Below are 11676 nucleotides of genomic sequence, written 5' to 3'. Positions count from 1 at the left end.
TAGAATGAATATCTGTGTATCACCCTTAAAAGTGCTGTTGGGCTCTGTTTGATAATATTTTAGTTAGGATTTTTACATTGATACTAAAAAATGAGATTGGTCCATAACTTTCTTGTCAGGGTTTGAAAACAAAGTCCTAACTTCATAAAAATGATGGGAAGTTTCCTCAATTTTCTAGCTTTCAAACTAACTGTTCCTTAAAGTTGTGCTAGATTTTCACTGTAAAACTGCCCAGAAGTGGTGTTTTGGGGGGGAGAAAATAACTCTTTAATAATTTATTTTTTCTAGTTTTTCTACGAAATTAGTCCATTAACATAACTCTTTCACTGTCAGGTTGAGTAATTTATATTTTCCTAGAAAATTACCTATTTCATGGAAATTTTCATTTTTTCCCATGGGGTTAAGTAAACCTTTTTCTTTCTAATGGTTTTTTAGTTCCTTCTCCTTTTGTGGTTATTTTCACAATAGCATTTATTATTTTGTGTATTTTTCCTTTTTTAATTAGGTTACCTAATGGTATATCTATTTTATTGATAGCTTTGAAGAATTACCACTTAATCAAGTATATCTTTCTTCTATTTTCTAATTCAGTAATTTCTGTTTTTATATTTGCAACTTCTTCCTTATTCTCTCATGTTTATTTTGTGTTTTCCCCCTAATTTTTCAATGGTATGGCTAATTAATTCCTTTTCGTTCTTTTTGTTTATTAAAATTATTTTTAGGACAGTAGGTTCTCCTGCTTTGCCTGGTTCCCCCAGATTCTGATATGCTATGTTTTCCTTTTGATTTCCTAATATTCTTCAATTTTCTCTTTAACTCAAGAGTTGCACTGCAACTCTTCACCTTCTTGCAGTAAAAAGGAACCATAGAGTAGTCTAGCTCATAAAGAGGGGATCTTCTGATTTTGATCACCCTAAAACATGAGTTGCAACATCAGAAAGTGTCCCTTTGCCTGGATCATCCTCTGTGTGTCGAGTCCATCTGGTGGGGGAGGGAAGCTGGGGGGACAACATGGACGTGTGTTCAGGACTCCGAGTCCCACTTTGACTCTGTGTGTAAATATATATCGCACCACCTCAAAGCCGTAATTACCACCTGCAGCCCGGAGAACTAGGGCTCACCTCTTTCTTGCATTACTCGGTTGATTATGAGACTTAGCTGCCTCTCTGCCTTCACTTGGGGTTGTTAGCAAATCCCAGATGGAGCTAAAAACCGAGCCAGAGAGACACAAGGACCCATTGTGAGGAACTGCCTGAGGGGTCTGCAGAACCTGGCAGGCACAGGGCTCACCCTGGGCTCAGGTGGATGGCCCCACACCAGGACTAGGAGGGCCCTGGAAGGAGGAAGTGACGTTCTGTTCCAGAGCCAGCTTCTGGCTGACCTGGCTCAAGGCCAACCTTGGCCACTAACAACGGGTGTATTTAGGTCATGTACTTGGTACTATATATCTCATTCCTGTCACCTGTGTGAGAGGCAAAAGTGACAATGGTCATGAAAGCACCTTGGAAAGTCAGAGGGATCATGAGAATGAGAAGCTAAATGGCCCATCCAATATGAGTTAAGGAAGCCATTCATCCATGTAACCCCCCACGCATCCATACATCCATCCATCTACCAATCCATCCGTCTCCCACCCACCCATCCATCCATCCATCCATCCATCCATCCATGCTTCCACCCATCCACCCACTCATGCATCCATCCATCCGTCCACCCATCCAAACACTCATGCATCCATCCACCCACCCATCCACCCATCCATCCATCCATCCACCCATTCATCCATCCATCCATCCATCCGTCCATCCATGCTTCCACCCATCCACCCACCCATCCACCCACCCATCCATCCGCCTATCCACCCACCCTTCCATCCCTTCATCCATCCAGACTGCGCATTGTTTTAATCCACCACTAGGAACCTCCCAAGGCTGCCCCTCCCCGCTCACATAAGCCTTCGGCAGCCTCACTTGCCTCAGTCTCTGCTTCTTGCCTCTTGGGGTTGACTCTCACTCGGGGGTCAGTGTACACCCTGCTCCAGCAATCCTGAAGCAGGCCTTGCCCAAAGATGGGGCTGCAGACTCCTAGAGGTCCCAGTCATAGCAGAAGAGATGGAAGCAGGGCTGGATCCTGGACAGGCTCGGGGGGTGAAGGAGGCAGCTGCCCACGCTTGGGACACCTAGAGCCGGCCTGAGGGGGTGGCACTGGGAAGGGGAACAAGGGCCATGGGGGTTGTACCAGAGCCATGTGGGCACCCCGGCCCTTCCCACAGATGATGACACGGGAGCAAGACGGTAGCGGGGGTCCTTGTGCCGCCCCCTCATGGAGCACACGGCAGCCCAGGGCGTGCACACTCAGATGGTTGTGTGAACTGGGTGCACACACACGGGGACAGATTGTGTGGTGATATAAGCCCCCGGTGTGGGGCAGAGGGCCACCCCCTGGCGCACGTCCCTGGTCATGGCTGGCATGGGGTTCTCCAGACCCCGGCCGACCCACAGGCCCACCCTCCAGGACACAGCTGTCCTCAGTGCTGGCTCTGACCTGCCCTTGTCCAAGAGCCCGACCCAGGAAGTGTTCCTGATGCTGGCGGCCAGCCTGGACCCGCACCCTAGACCCTTCCCACCTGGAGCCAACCAGGAACCGTCCAGGCCCAGGGACACAGGGCACCTTCCTGCTTGGCCTTGGATGGAAGTCAGTGACATTGTCACAGAAAGGGCACCTCATGTTGTCCTGGAAGATAATGTCTTCATGGCCCCAAGGATGAGTCACAGGGCATTCGGGGAACCGCATGGCCTCCTCCTATATAAGGCCCCAAGCCCGCTGCCTTGGACTTCCCTTCTCTCCAGAGCTCAGAAGTGCAACCACGGCTGCAGCCATGAAGAGTCTCCTGCTTGCCCTGGGCTTGGCCCTCGTGTGTGGCGCCCAGGCTGTCCACATCCCCAACAAGGTGGAGGGTCTGGACATAAGAGAGGTACGGGGGTGGGCCCCGGGGGCTGGGGTCAGGGGCTGAGAGGGCGCAGGAAACCCTGGACCGCAGAAGTCTGACACGGGTCAAAATGAGGCCATAGCACTGGGGGACCACTTCATCCCCCGGATGTTGGAGGGACTTGTCTCTCTCCAGCCACTTGGTTCCCAGACGCTCCTGTTTCCCTCTCCCTCCCGGGGTGGAGTCGTCCTCGAAGTTGCCACACCTGGATGGGGGCTGACTTAGGACTGCGCTGGGGGTTGGGTAGAGACGGGGGGTTGTTCCAAATATGCAAGAACTCCGCACTCAGGTGTCATCACAGAGCTGGTGATCCCCAGGTGCACCTGGAACCCTAGCGCATCATGCTTCCTGAGAAACCTGGGCACATAGGAGGCTCGGTGTGGCCCAGTTGAGGTGGGACTGAGGGCCCACTGTGGGGCTAGGGTCCCCTTCCTGGATTGCAGCTCAAGACCCCTCCCCAGGTGGCGGGGACGTGGCACTCCGTGGCCATGGCGGCCAGCGACATCTCCCTCCTGGACGCCGAGAGTGGCCCCCTGAGAGTGAACGTGGAGGAGCTGAGGCCCACCCCCCAGGGCGACCTGGAGATCACCCTGCAGAAATGGTGGGTGTGCCCCACCCCCTGTGACATGGCACCACCCCTTCCCCGGGGCTGCGGGCCAGCGGGGGCAGCTCCAGGACTGGTGGGTGGTGGGCAGGGCTCCAGGTGGGCCCCGGCTGCACTGTGGGCGGGGCCGGAGCCCCAGGGACGGGGAAACAGGGCTTGGAGGTTCTTGGTCCCCTTGGAGCCCCACCCAGGGGCTATGGGGCAAGAGGTGGCTACACAGAGTGGCCCCGGGGTCAGTGTGGGGAGAAGCCTGTGTGGAGACCACTGGGCAGCTGCAGGCTTGGGTCCTCAGGGCCTGGGCAGTTTCCACCATGAGCCCTACCTGCCCCCAGAGCTGGGGAGCCGGGGCGTCGGGGAATTCTGGGCCATGATGAGACCAGTATTCTTGGAAACACTGTGTCCAAAGCCCCATGCAGACAGGGTCAGTTTTGAGCTGCCACATGCCTTCGGCCACCAGCCAGCTCGCCTGTGGGGTTCCTGGCTGACTCTGTCTGCCCCATTGTCAACTTCCTGAGTCACCTGCTTGGGTCCAAGGAGGGCCACTCCCACTCAGGCCAACACCTGGTGACGGTGCTTTGGGCGGCCCGGGTGTCCTCCGGCCCTGAGGACACTTCCCGGAGCCCAGCTCCTGTCCTTCTGCAGGGTTTGTGAATGACCCCCACCACCATCTGGCTTTTCAGGGAAAACCAAAAGTGTGTAGAGAAGACCATCTTGGCTCAGAAGACCGAGGACCCTGCTGTATTCAAGGTCGAAGGTGAGTGCCCCCAGGCCAGGCCCCATGCTCCCTTGGGGTAACCCCAGCACATGCGGGGCCCCGCCTGATGCTCTGAGACGCTCACCATCCCGCCATCTGGACAGCAGGAGTCAGGCTTGAGTGTGTGGCCTCGTCCTGTGCACCAGGCCCTGCTCCTCCCGCCCTGCGGAAGGTGCTCTCAGGGTGACGAGGCCTGGGATCCCCGTGCTTTCCTGCCCCTTGTGCACCCCCTGCTTGGTGTAGATGCAAGGAAGGGGGTATGTGTCCTGTGCACCCGGGGGTGGGTTAAGGCGGGCACACGTTTCTCGGGCAGACACGTGGCAACTTCCCTGTTCACGGACTGGCCTGCGGCTCCTTAAAAATATCCATACAAACCAGACCTGTGGGCAGGCGCACTGTGCATTTGCCTCTCCAACCTGGAACGTGCTTCTGGAATATTCCAGGCCTCACCCCACTCACCCCAGCCCTGGCAGCCTCCCTGGGACACATCCCTGGGCCCCCAGATCCAGCCCCACTCCCAGGGCCCACCAGCCCCGTCTCCAATCCACAATCTGTTGTTTGTCACGTCCTCTTTCTGAGAGGCAGTGGGTGGGGCGGGGACAGTCTCATCCCCAGAAGCTGCCCTGCCACGTCTGGACCCAGCAGCGGATGGGGGCAGGGAGCCATCTAGCCCCACGCCCGAGGTTCCCATTCCTCACCTGCAGGGCCTCAGGTCTACCTGGGAAATTGGCAGGACTCTCCAAAGAGCCTTCCCTCCATCGTCATTATGTGGCTCCAAATCCAGCCAGGACAAGGACCCCGAGGGTGTGGGGTCTGCACATGCTCCCCCTGAAGGACAGAGGCATCGCTACCCTCTTCCTCTTGAAATATTGTCCCTTCTTTCTTCCACTCGTTGGTGTCCACGTATAACCCTAGACTCCAGTGGGGCTCCAATCCTGGCATCTTTCTGATCGCTCACAGACCTGGGCGCCTGCTCTATCGAGGGGGGCTACCTGGGATTTGGTGCCTGGGAGTGTGGATGAATAAGTGACTGAATTAATGCTGCGTCCAGGACGTAGGGGAGCAGAGTTTGGCCAGGCGGGCAGTGGCCTGCAGGACGGCTTCACTGTAGCATCAGCATTTAAGAGCTGTTTCCAGTCTCGGCCTGAGCGCGGAACGGGCTGGTCTCACCCAGACGGTGCAGCTCGGAGAGTCCCCACTGGGGGTCCATAAAACTTGTTGTGCTGCCAGTGGTGGGCTTCTGGCACCCAGTAGGGAGGGCGTTCCCTCGGTGTCCGGGAGGGGATATTCCGAGCCCAGTGGCTGCCGTGGGAAAGAGCGCTCCCAGGCGATGATCTGGGTGCCCCGACGGACATGGTAGAGGGACTCAGACAAGATTTCAGGCTCCATTTCGGCCCCCTTTCCAGGTCACAGGGAAAGAAAGATTTCCGTGCTGGACACAGACTACACCAACTACATGATCTTCTGCATGGAGGCCCCCACGCCCACCGATGAGCATGGCACGATGTGCCAGTGTCTGTGTACGTGGCTGATCCCATGGGGCGTGTGCGGAGGGGCTGCTCCTCGACAGAGGCGTGGCCTTTGGTCAAGCTGTGAATAAGGGACGCTCAAGACTCCCCCACACCTTCCTGGCCTCTGGTGGGAGGAAGGGGAGAGGGGCTGCCTCGCTGGCCGCTACAGGTCATGCTAGCAAAGGTCCCAGCCGTGGCACCCGACACTGGCGGTCAGATGTGGGGTGACGTGCAGGGCAGGAGATGCTTGGGACGAGGTCCGGGACAGGCCAGTGGGACTGATGCAGAAGGCTCGGGGGTTTCTCCCTGAGTGGAGGGGCCTCACCTACCAGCTGGTCCAAGTGGCTAATGTTAATCAACAATCTTGTAGAAGGAGATTTTTAGTGACTTCAGAGCACTTTCAGTTATGCAAGCAGCTTTAAAAGGAGATTTTATGACCAAAGTAAATATACAGGCGATGTTGCTGTTGCTCCCAAGGTGGCCATGGTGGGCAGTGGAGGCTCCTGGTCATAAGTCAGCCATCCCAGGGGGACTGGGGGAGACCAGGATAGGGGGGAGGGGGGTGCCTTTCCTCTGTGACCGTGCAGACCCCCAGCGCTGCCCTGGGAGGAGGAGGAGGGGAATGGGTTGAGAGGGGAGGGCAGGGGCCCTGGAGAGCAGGGGCACTGAGCCCTGCAGACCACCCTGGGAAGCAGGGCTAGACCAAGCTCTACAGACCCCAGTGCATCAGTGCCTCCTTCCTGCGCTTGCTCCTGGTGGGGGGGTCTCAGGGTCCCCGAGCTCTCGGGGGGCGGGGAGCGGGGGTGCCCCCAGGGACTGACCCCTCTCCCACAGCCAGGACTCTGAAAGTGGGCGACGATGTCGTGGAGAAATTCGACAGAGTCCTGGAGTCTCTGCCCGAGCACATGCGGATCTTCCTGGACCTGAGTCAGAGGAAAGGTGAACTTAGCCCTGCCCACGGTGAGGATCAGGGAAGCGTCTTCCCCCCTTACTGGCCCCCCAATTCTCCCCAAGGCTTCCGGGAGGAAGCGGGTGGAGGTGCAGCGCCCCCGAGGTGGGCCCCCTCCCCACCCCCTGCCAGGCCCCTCTGTCCCGGGGCGTCCAGTCCCGTCCTGACCCTCCCGCACGGCTCTCCCTCCCCCACAGAGCACTGCCGCGTCTAGGTGAGCTCCTGCCGGCACCCTGGGGGTAACGTAACCCCCCTGCCCCACATCCTGGGCACGTGCACAGGGTGGGGTCTTGGTGGGGCCCGGGCTCCCCCATCAGGCCCTGGGGTCCCCCTGCGGGAATGGCTGGAAGCTGGGGTCTCTCCTGGCGACTGCAGAGCCGCTGGCCGCGTGCCCACTCTCGAGGGGTGGCCTTTGGGGATGTCGTTTCCTGTGTCCTGGCCTCACTCGCATGCTGACCTCCCCCTGCTCCCTCTGGGCAGGGCTGAGGGCCAAGGTGGAGGCCCCGGAAGCGGGCACCGGTGACAAACACTCCACCTGAGGGGGGAGGCGGGGGTCCCTCTCCCGAGGAGGGGCCGTCCTGCACCCCCAGGCCCAGCCCGGGGAAGGGGGGCTGGCGAGGGTCCAGCAGGTTCCCCAGGAATCACAGGAGAGCCCCATGTCCATTTCAGGGCCCGGGAGCCTTGGCCTCTCTGGGGACAGATGATGTCACCCCCGCCTCCCCCATCAGCAGGGTCAGGAGGGACCAGGACCAAGGTCACCCCTCTTGGGACCCAGGCCCCTCCGGGCCCCGCCTGGGGTCTCCTGCTCTGGGGTGTTCCTCCTTCAGCAATAAAGGTATAAACCAATATGCACTCCTGTCTGAGTCTTTCCTGGCCGATGTGCGTGGGCTGGGGACCCGGGCGGCTCAGGAGGTGACAGCCGGGATGGGAAAGGTGGTGTCTCCTCCAGGCCCAGCCCTGAGCCCAGCGGGGCGCCTCGTCTGTGTCGGGGGTATTGGACCCAATTTCCCTTTACTATTCATCCCACCTCTATCATCGTAGGGCTGCGGAAACCCTGTTGGCTGGTAGGGCAGCTCACCCTGAAAAATCATACGTTTTCATTTAAATTTCTTGAAAAAGAAATGTCTTGGCACCTCCTGACCTCCCTGGAGGTGGGGACGTGTCAGAGCTCCAGGGTGGGAGGGGGCCACAGGCTGCTCTGTGGGTGGGCGGACTCACAGGGACCAGCCTCAAAGAGCAAGGCCACCCTCCCTCCGCCGTTAGAGCTCAGGGTCACCCCCCTACGGGAGCTGCGGCAGGGCTGACCTCCCCCTGCTAAGAGAGAAATGGGGGCAACAAAGTTCAGGCATTTCGGCTTCCTAAGGCCCTGCACGGTGCTGACTTGGCTGCACAGCCACGGGACCCCCAGTCCCTACACCAGCTCAGTGGCAAAGCTGAACCGGGCCCCTGGCCATTCGGCTCCACGCTCCAGCTCTAAGCCGACACCGAACCCCTCCGATGGGAAAGCTCCCAGGTCTGGCTCCACAGACGAAAATGATGGACAGGATGGCAGGGCAGGACCTGGCCACAGGGTGGTGGGAAGGACGTGAGCTCGTTTCCGGGACTGCCGAGGGCAGCGGTCATCCTGGCTGTGCGCTGGTCAAGAGCACAGGCTGCAGGCCAGCTTGCCTGACGCCCCGCTGTCACCTCTCTGCATCTGTTCCCTCCCTGTAAAATGAGAGTGCAGAAGGAGCGACCCCAGGGAGGCGTGGGTGAGGATGGAAGGAGAAAACAATTCTCCTGCACCCAGAGCAGTGTCCACACGCAGGAAGTGCGCAGCGACCACCGGGTGCCAGCATGGCTCCCCCGCCACCCCAGTCCCGCCACCTGACCTTCCCCACCATCACCACCACCCACCAGGGCCTCAGCCTCCTCGGACGTCAGGGCCAGCCCGAGACGGTGTGACAGCCCCCTGGTGGGTTCTTCCTGCCACTAACATAGTCAATTGAAAGCAAGCAAAGCCAACTCTGGCCGAGTTTAATAGAAAGTCTTCCCCAAAAGACCGTGGGCGGCTGGACTTCCAATCTGGACAAGGTGGTGTGAACCCATCTCTCCCTGCTCCTGCCTGCTAAGCACAATTATACAGCCTGGAAATAACACAAACTACAGCAAAAGCAGAAATCTGAAAAGTGGCAAAAGGAAGGCCAACTGGTTAGGGGCCCTGGGGCTGGGGGAGGGCACAGCGCAAGGTGTCTTATGTCCCCCCGACTCAGACAAATAAGGTGACCCAGCCTGGGGTTTCCTGACCCAGCCAGGAAGGCAGCCAAGGTGGGACTTTCCCGCCTGGATCAAACAGGAGTCCCTCTGACGACACCAGGCGAGCCCAGCACCTGCGGCAAGGGAGCTCAACTGAGGCCCCTCCAACAATAATCAGCTAAGGGATGCACTCCCTTCCCCACAGGAAGGCAGGCCTGAGATGGCCCTTCCCACTGGGAAACGCTGGCGGCCAGGCCTGAAGAAACCCTCCTTCCTTCAGGCAGCTCCAGCAGGGACAGTGGGGGCCCAGGTAGCACCAGGCACCCCTTTGTCGGGGTCAAAATGGCACCACAAAGGCTTTGAACATTAAACTGGAACCACAGTCCACAAGAATAGGCCAGGAGAGTAGGAGGGAGACTGCTTACTATGACTGAAAAAAACTATGTCAAGTAACACCCAGGGCCTCCTATCATAACAGGTACAATGTCAAGGATACAATCAAAAATCACCTGTCGGGCTTCCCTGGTGGTGCAGTGGTTGGGAGTCCGCCTGCTGATGTGGGGGACGCAGATTCGTGCCCCGGTCTGGGAAGATTCCACATGCCGTGGAGCGGCTGGGCCCGTGAGCCATGGCCACTGAGCCTGCGTGTCTGGAGCCTGTGTTCCGCAGCGGGAGAGGCCACAACAGTGAGAGGCCCGCGTACGGCAAAAAAAAAAAAATCACCTGTCATACGAAACACCAGGAAAATCACAATCTGGGTGAGAAAAGACAATACAATGACACCAAAAGCAAGACGAATCAGTTGTTGAAATTATCTGGCAGGGATTTTAAAGCAGCCTTTGCAAAAATGCTTCCACAAGTGATTCCGAATACACTTGAAACAAGTGAAAACATAGAAAATCTCACCAAAAACTGAAACCTACCATTAAAGAAATTAAAAGTTTAATTTCTGGATGGGCTCAGTAGTGGAGTGGAGACCACAAATTCAAAACCATAGGCAGGTTGAGAGTAAAAGGATGCAAAAAGATGTATCATGCTAACATTAATGAAAAGAAAGCAGGAGTGGCTATTTTAATAACCAATAAAGCATAGTTCCAAGCAAAGAAAATTACTACAAAGAGAGGCATTACAGGGAGATAAAAGTATCAACCCACCAGGCACACAAGACAACCCTAAGTGTGTACACACTGAACATCATAGCTTCTCAGCACAAGAAGCAAAGCTGGTAGAACTGGGAGGGGAGAGAAACAACTACAGCTAGAGGTGGGGGCATGAACATCCCCTCTGAGCAACCCATAGAGGGTATAGAGCAAAAGAAAAACATCAGCCAGGACGTAGACAACCTCAGCAGCACAGTCAACCAACAGCGTTTAACTGGTTTGTATACAACACTCCACCCAACATCAGAACACACTTTTTCCCTTGACCATGGAACAGTCACCAAGACGGCCCATATCCTAGACCCTGCAGATTAAGGGCTCTGTCCTACAAGACTGCCCCCAGCCCTGACTTCAGACGCCAGTCCAAGTTGTTACCAGCACTTCTGACCCCCCTACTCCGGGCTATAGGTGGGAGGTTCCAATGACCCCCTCCTTGTGTTTGATTAATTTGCTAGAGCAGCTCACAAAACTCAGGGAAACATTCTACTTAGTTGCGGGTGTGTTATAAAGGTTATAAATAAGGAAGAACCAGATGGAAGAGATGCGTAGGGCAAGGTATGGGGGAAAGGTAGGGAACATCCGTGCTCCCCGGGTGCACCCCTCTCCCCGCATCCCCACGTATTCACCAACCTGGAAGCTCTCTAAACCCTGTCCTTTGGGGGTTTTATGGAGCTTCCATCAAACAGAAACGATTGATTAAATCATTGACCATTGGAGATTGAACTCTCTCTCCAAAGGTCAGGGGTGGGGCTGAAAGTTCCAACTCTTTAAGCACGAGGTTGGTTCCCTTGGCAACCAGCCCATCCTTTAGGGGCTTTCCATGTCATCTCACTCACATAAACTCCGGTGTGGTTGAAGCAGCTTGTTAGGGTTATCAGGACACCAATATCACTCTTAGCACTTAGAAAACTCCAAGGGTTTTAGGAGCTCTGTGCCAGAAAGAGGGAAGAAGCCAAATATAAATTTCTTTTCATAAATCACAACATCACACTTGCCCTCTGCAGTTTTCTCATTTCCTGCATCTGCCTGTTAAATTTCCTGCTGGTCTTTGCTTACCCAACCAGCTCCACCATCTCAGTGCTCTGGGTTTTCCCTATCCATCTTCTACACAGCTTGTTACTTTCAGTGACAAATCTTAAAAACAAGACCAGAAAAAATAAAACGAGTCATTTCCAACTGATACAACAGTGTCTCAGAAGAAAGTCAGAAACATTCATAGGGATAGGGAGTTATCCAGAACCCAACAATGTCTGGCATCCAATCAGAATCACCAGGCATGCAAAGAATCAAGGAAATAGAACCCATAAAGAGGACAAAGACCAACCAATTTAAACCAGCCCAGACTAACGTAGAGTTAGAATATCCAGGCAGGGACTTCCTTCGTGGTCCAGTGGGTAAGACTCCGCACTCCCAATGCAGGGGGCCCAGGTTCAATCCCTGTTTGAGGAACTAGATCCCGCATGAATGACAGAAC

The 11676-nt window shown here is 55.9% G+C and overlaps 1 protein-coding gene across 1 annotated transcript; it reads left to right on the top strand.

The window, feature by feature from the left end:
- Nucleotides 1-2878: 2878 nt before the first annotated feature.
- On the top strand, nt 2879-7346 carry LOC132492414 (beta-lactoglobulin-2-like). Its single transcript, XM_060101928.1, has 8 exons — nt 2879-2974; nt 3451-3590; nt 4274-4347; nt 5754-5867; nt 6693-6818; nt 6873-6912; nt 7005-7021; nt 7288-7346. Exons 1-8 carry the CDS (start codon nt 2879-2881, stop codon nt 7344-7346), a joined length of 666 nt encoding a protein of 221 aa, XP_059957911.1.
- The last annotated feature ends 4330 nt before the right edge of the window (nt 7347-11676 follow it).

This window comes from Mesoplodon densirostris, chromosome 6 (genome assembly GCF_025265405.1).
Source record: "Mesoplodon densirostris isolate mMesDen1 chromosome 6, mMesDen1 primary haplotype, whole genome shotgun sequence".
Taxonomy (NCBI): domain Eukaryota; kingdom Metazoa; phylum Chordata; class Mammalia; order Artiodactyla; family Ziphiidae; genus Mesoplodon; species Mesoplodon densirostris.
The sequence above is the reverse complement of the archived record's forward strand: the minus strand, read 5'-3'. Positions and strand labels throughout refer to the sequence as shown.

Excerpts from the sequence above, each read along its gene's own strand:
- LOC132492414 (XM_060101928.1), top strand. The coding sequence starts at position 2,879 with ATGAAGAGTCTCCTGCTTGCCCTGGGCTTGGCCCTCGTGTGTGGCGCC. Across the intron at positions 3,591-4,273 it reads GAGATCACCCTGCAGAAATG|GGAAAACCAAAAGTGTGTAG; the intron begins GTGGGTGTGCCC and ends CTGGCTTTTCAG. Across the intron at positions 5,868-6,692 it reads CACGATGTGCCAGTGTCTGT|CCAGGACTCTGAAAGTGGGC; the intron begins GTACGTGGCTGA and ends CCTCTCCCACAG.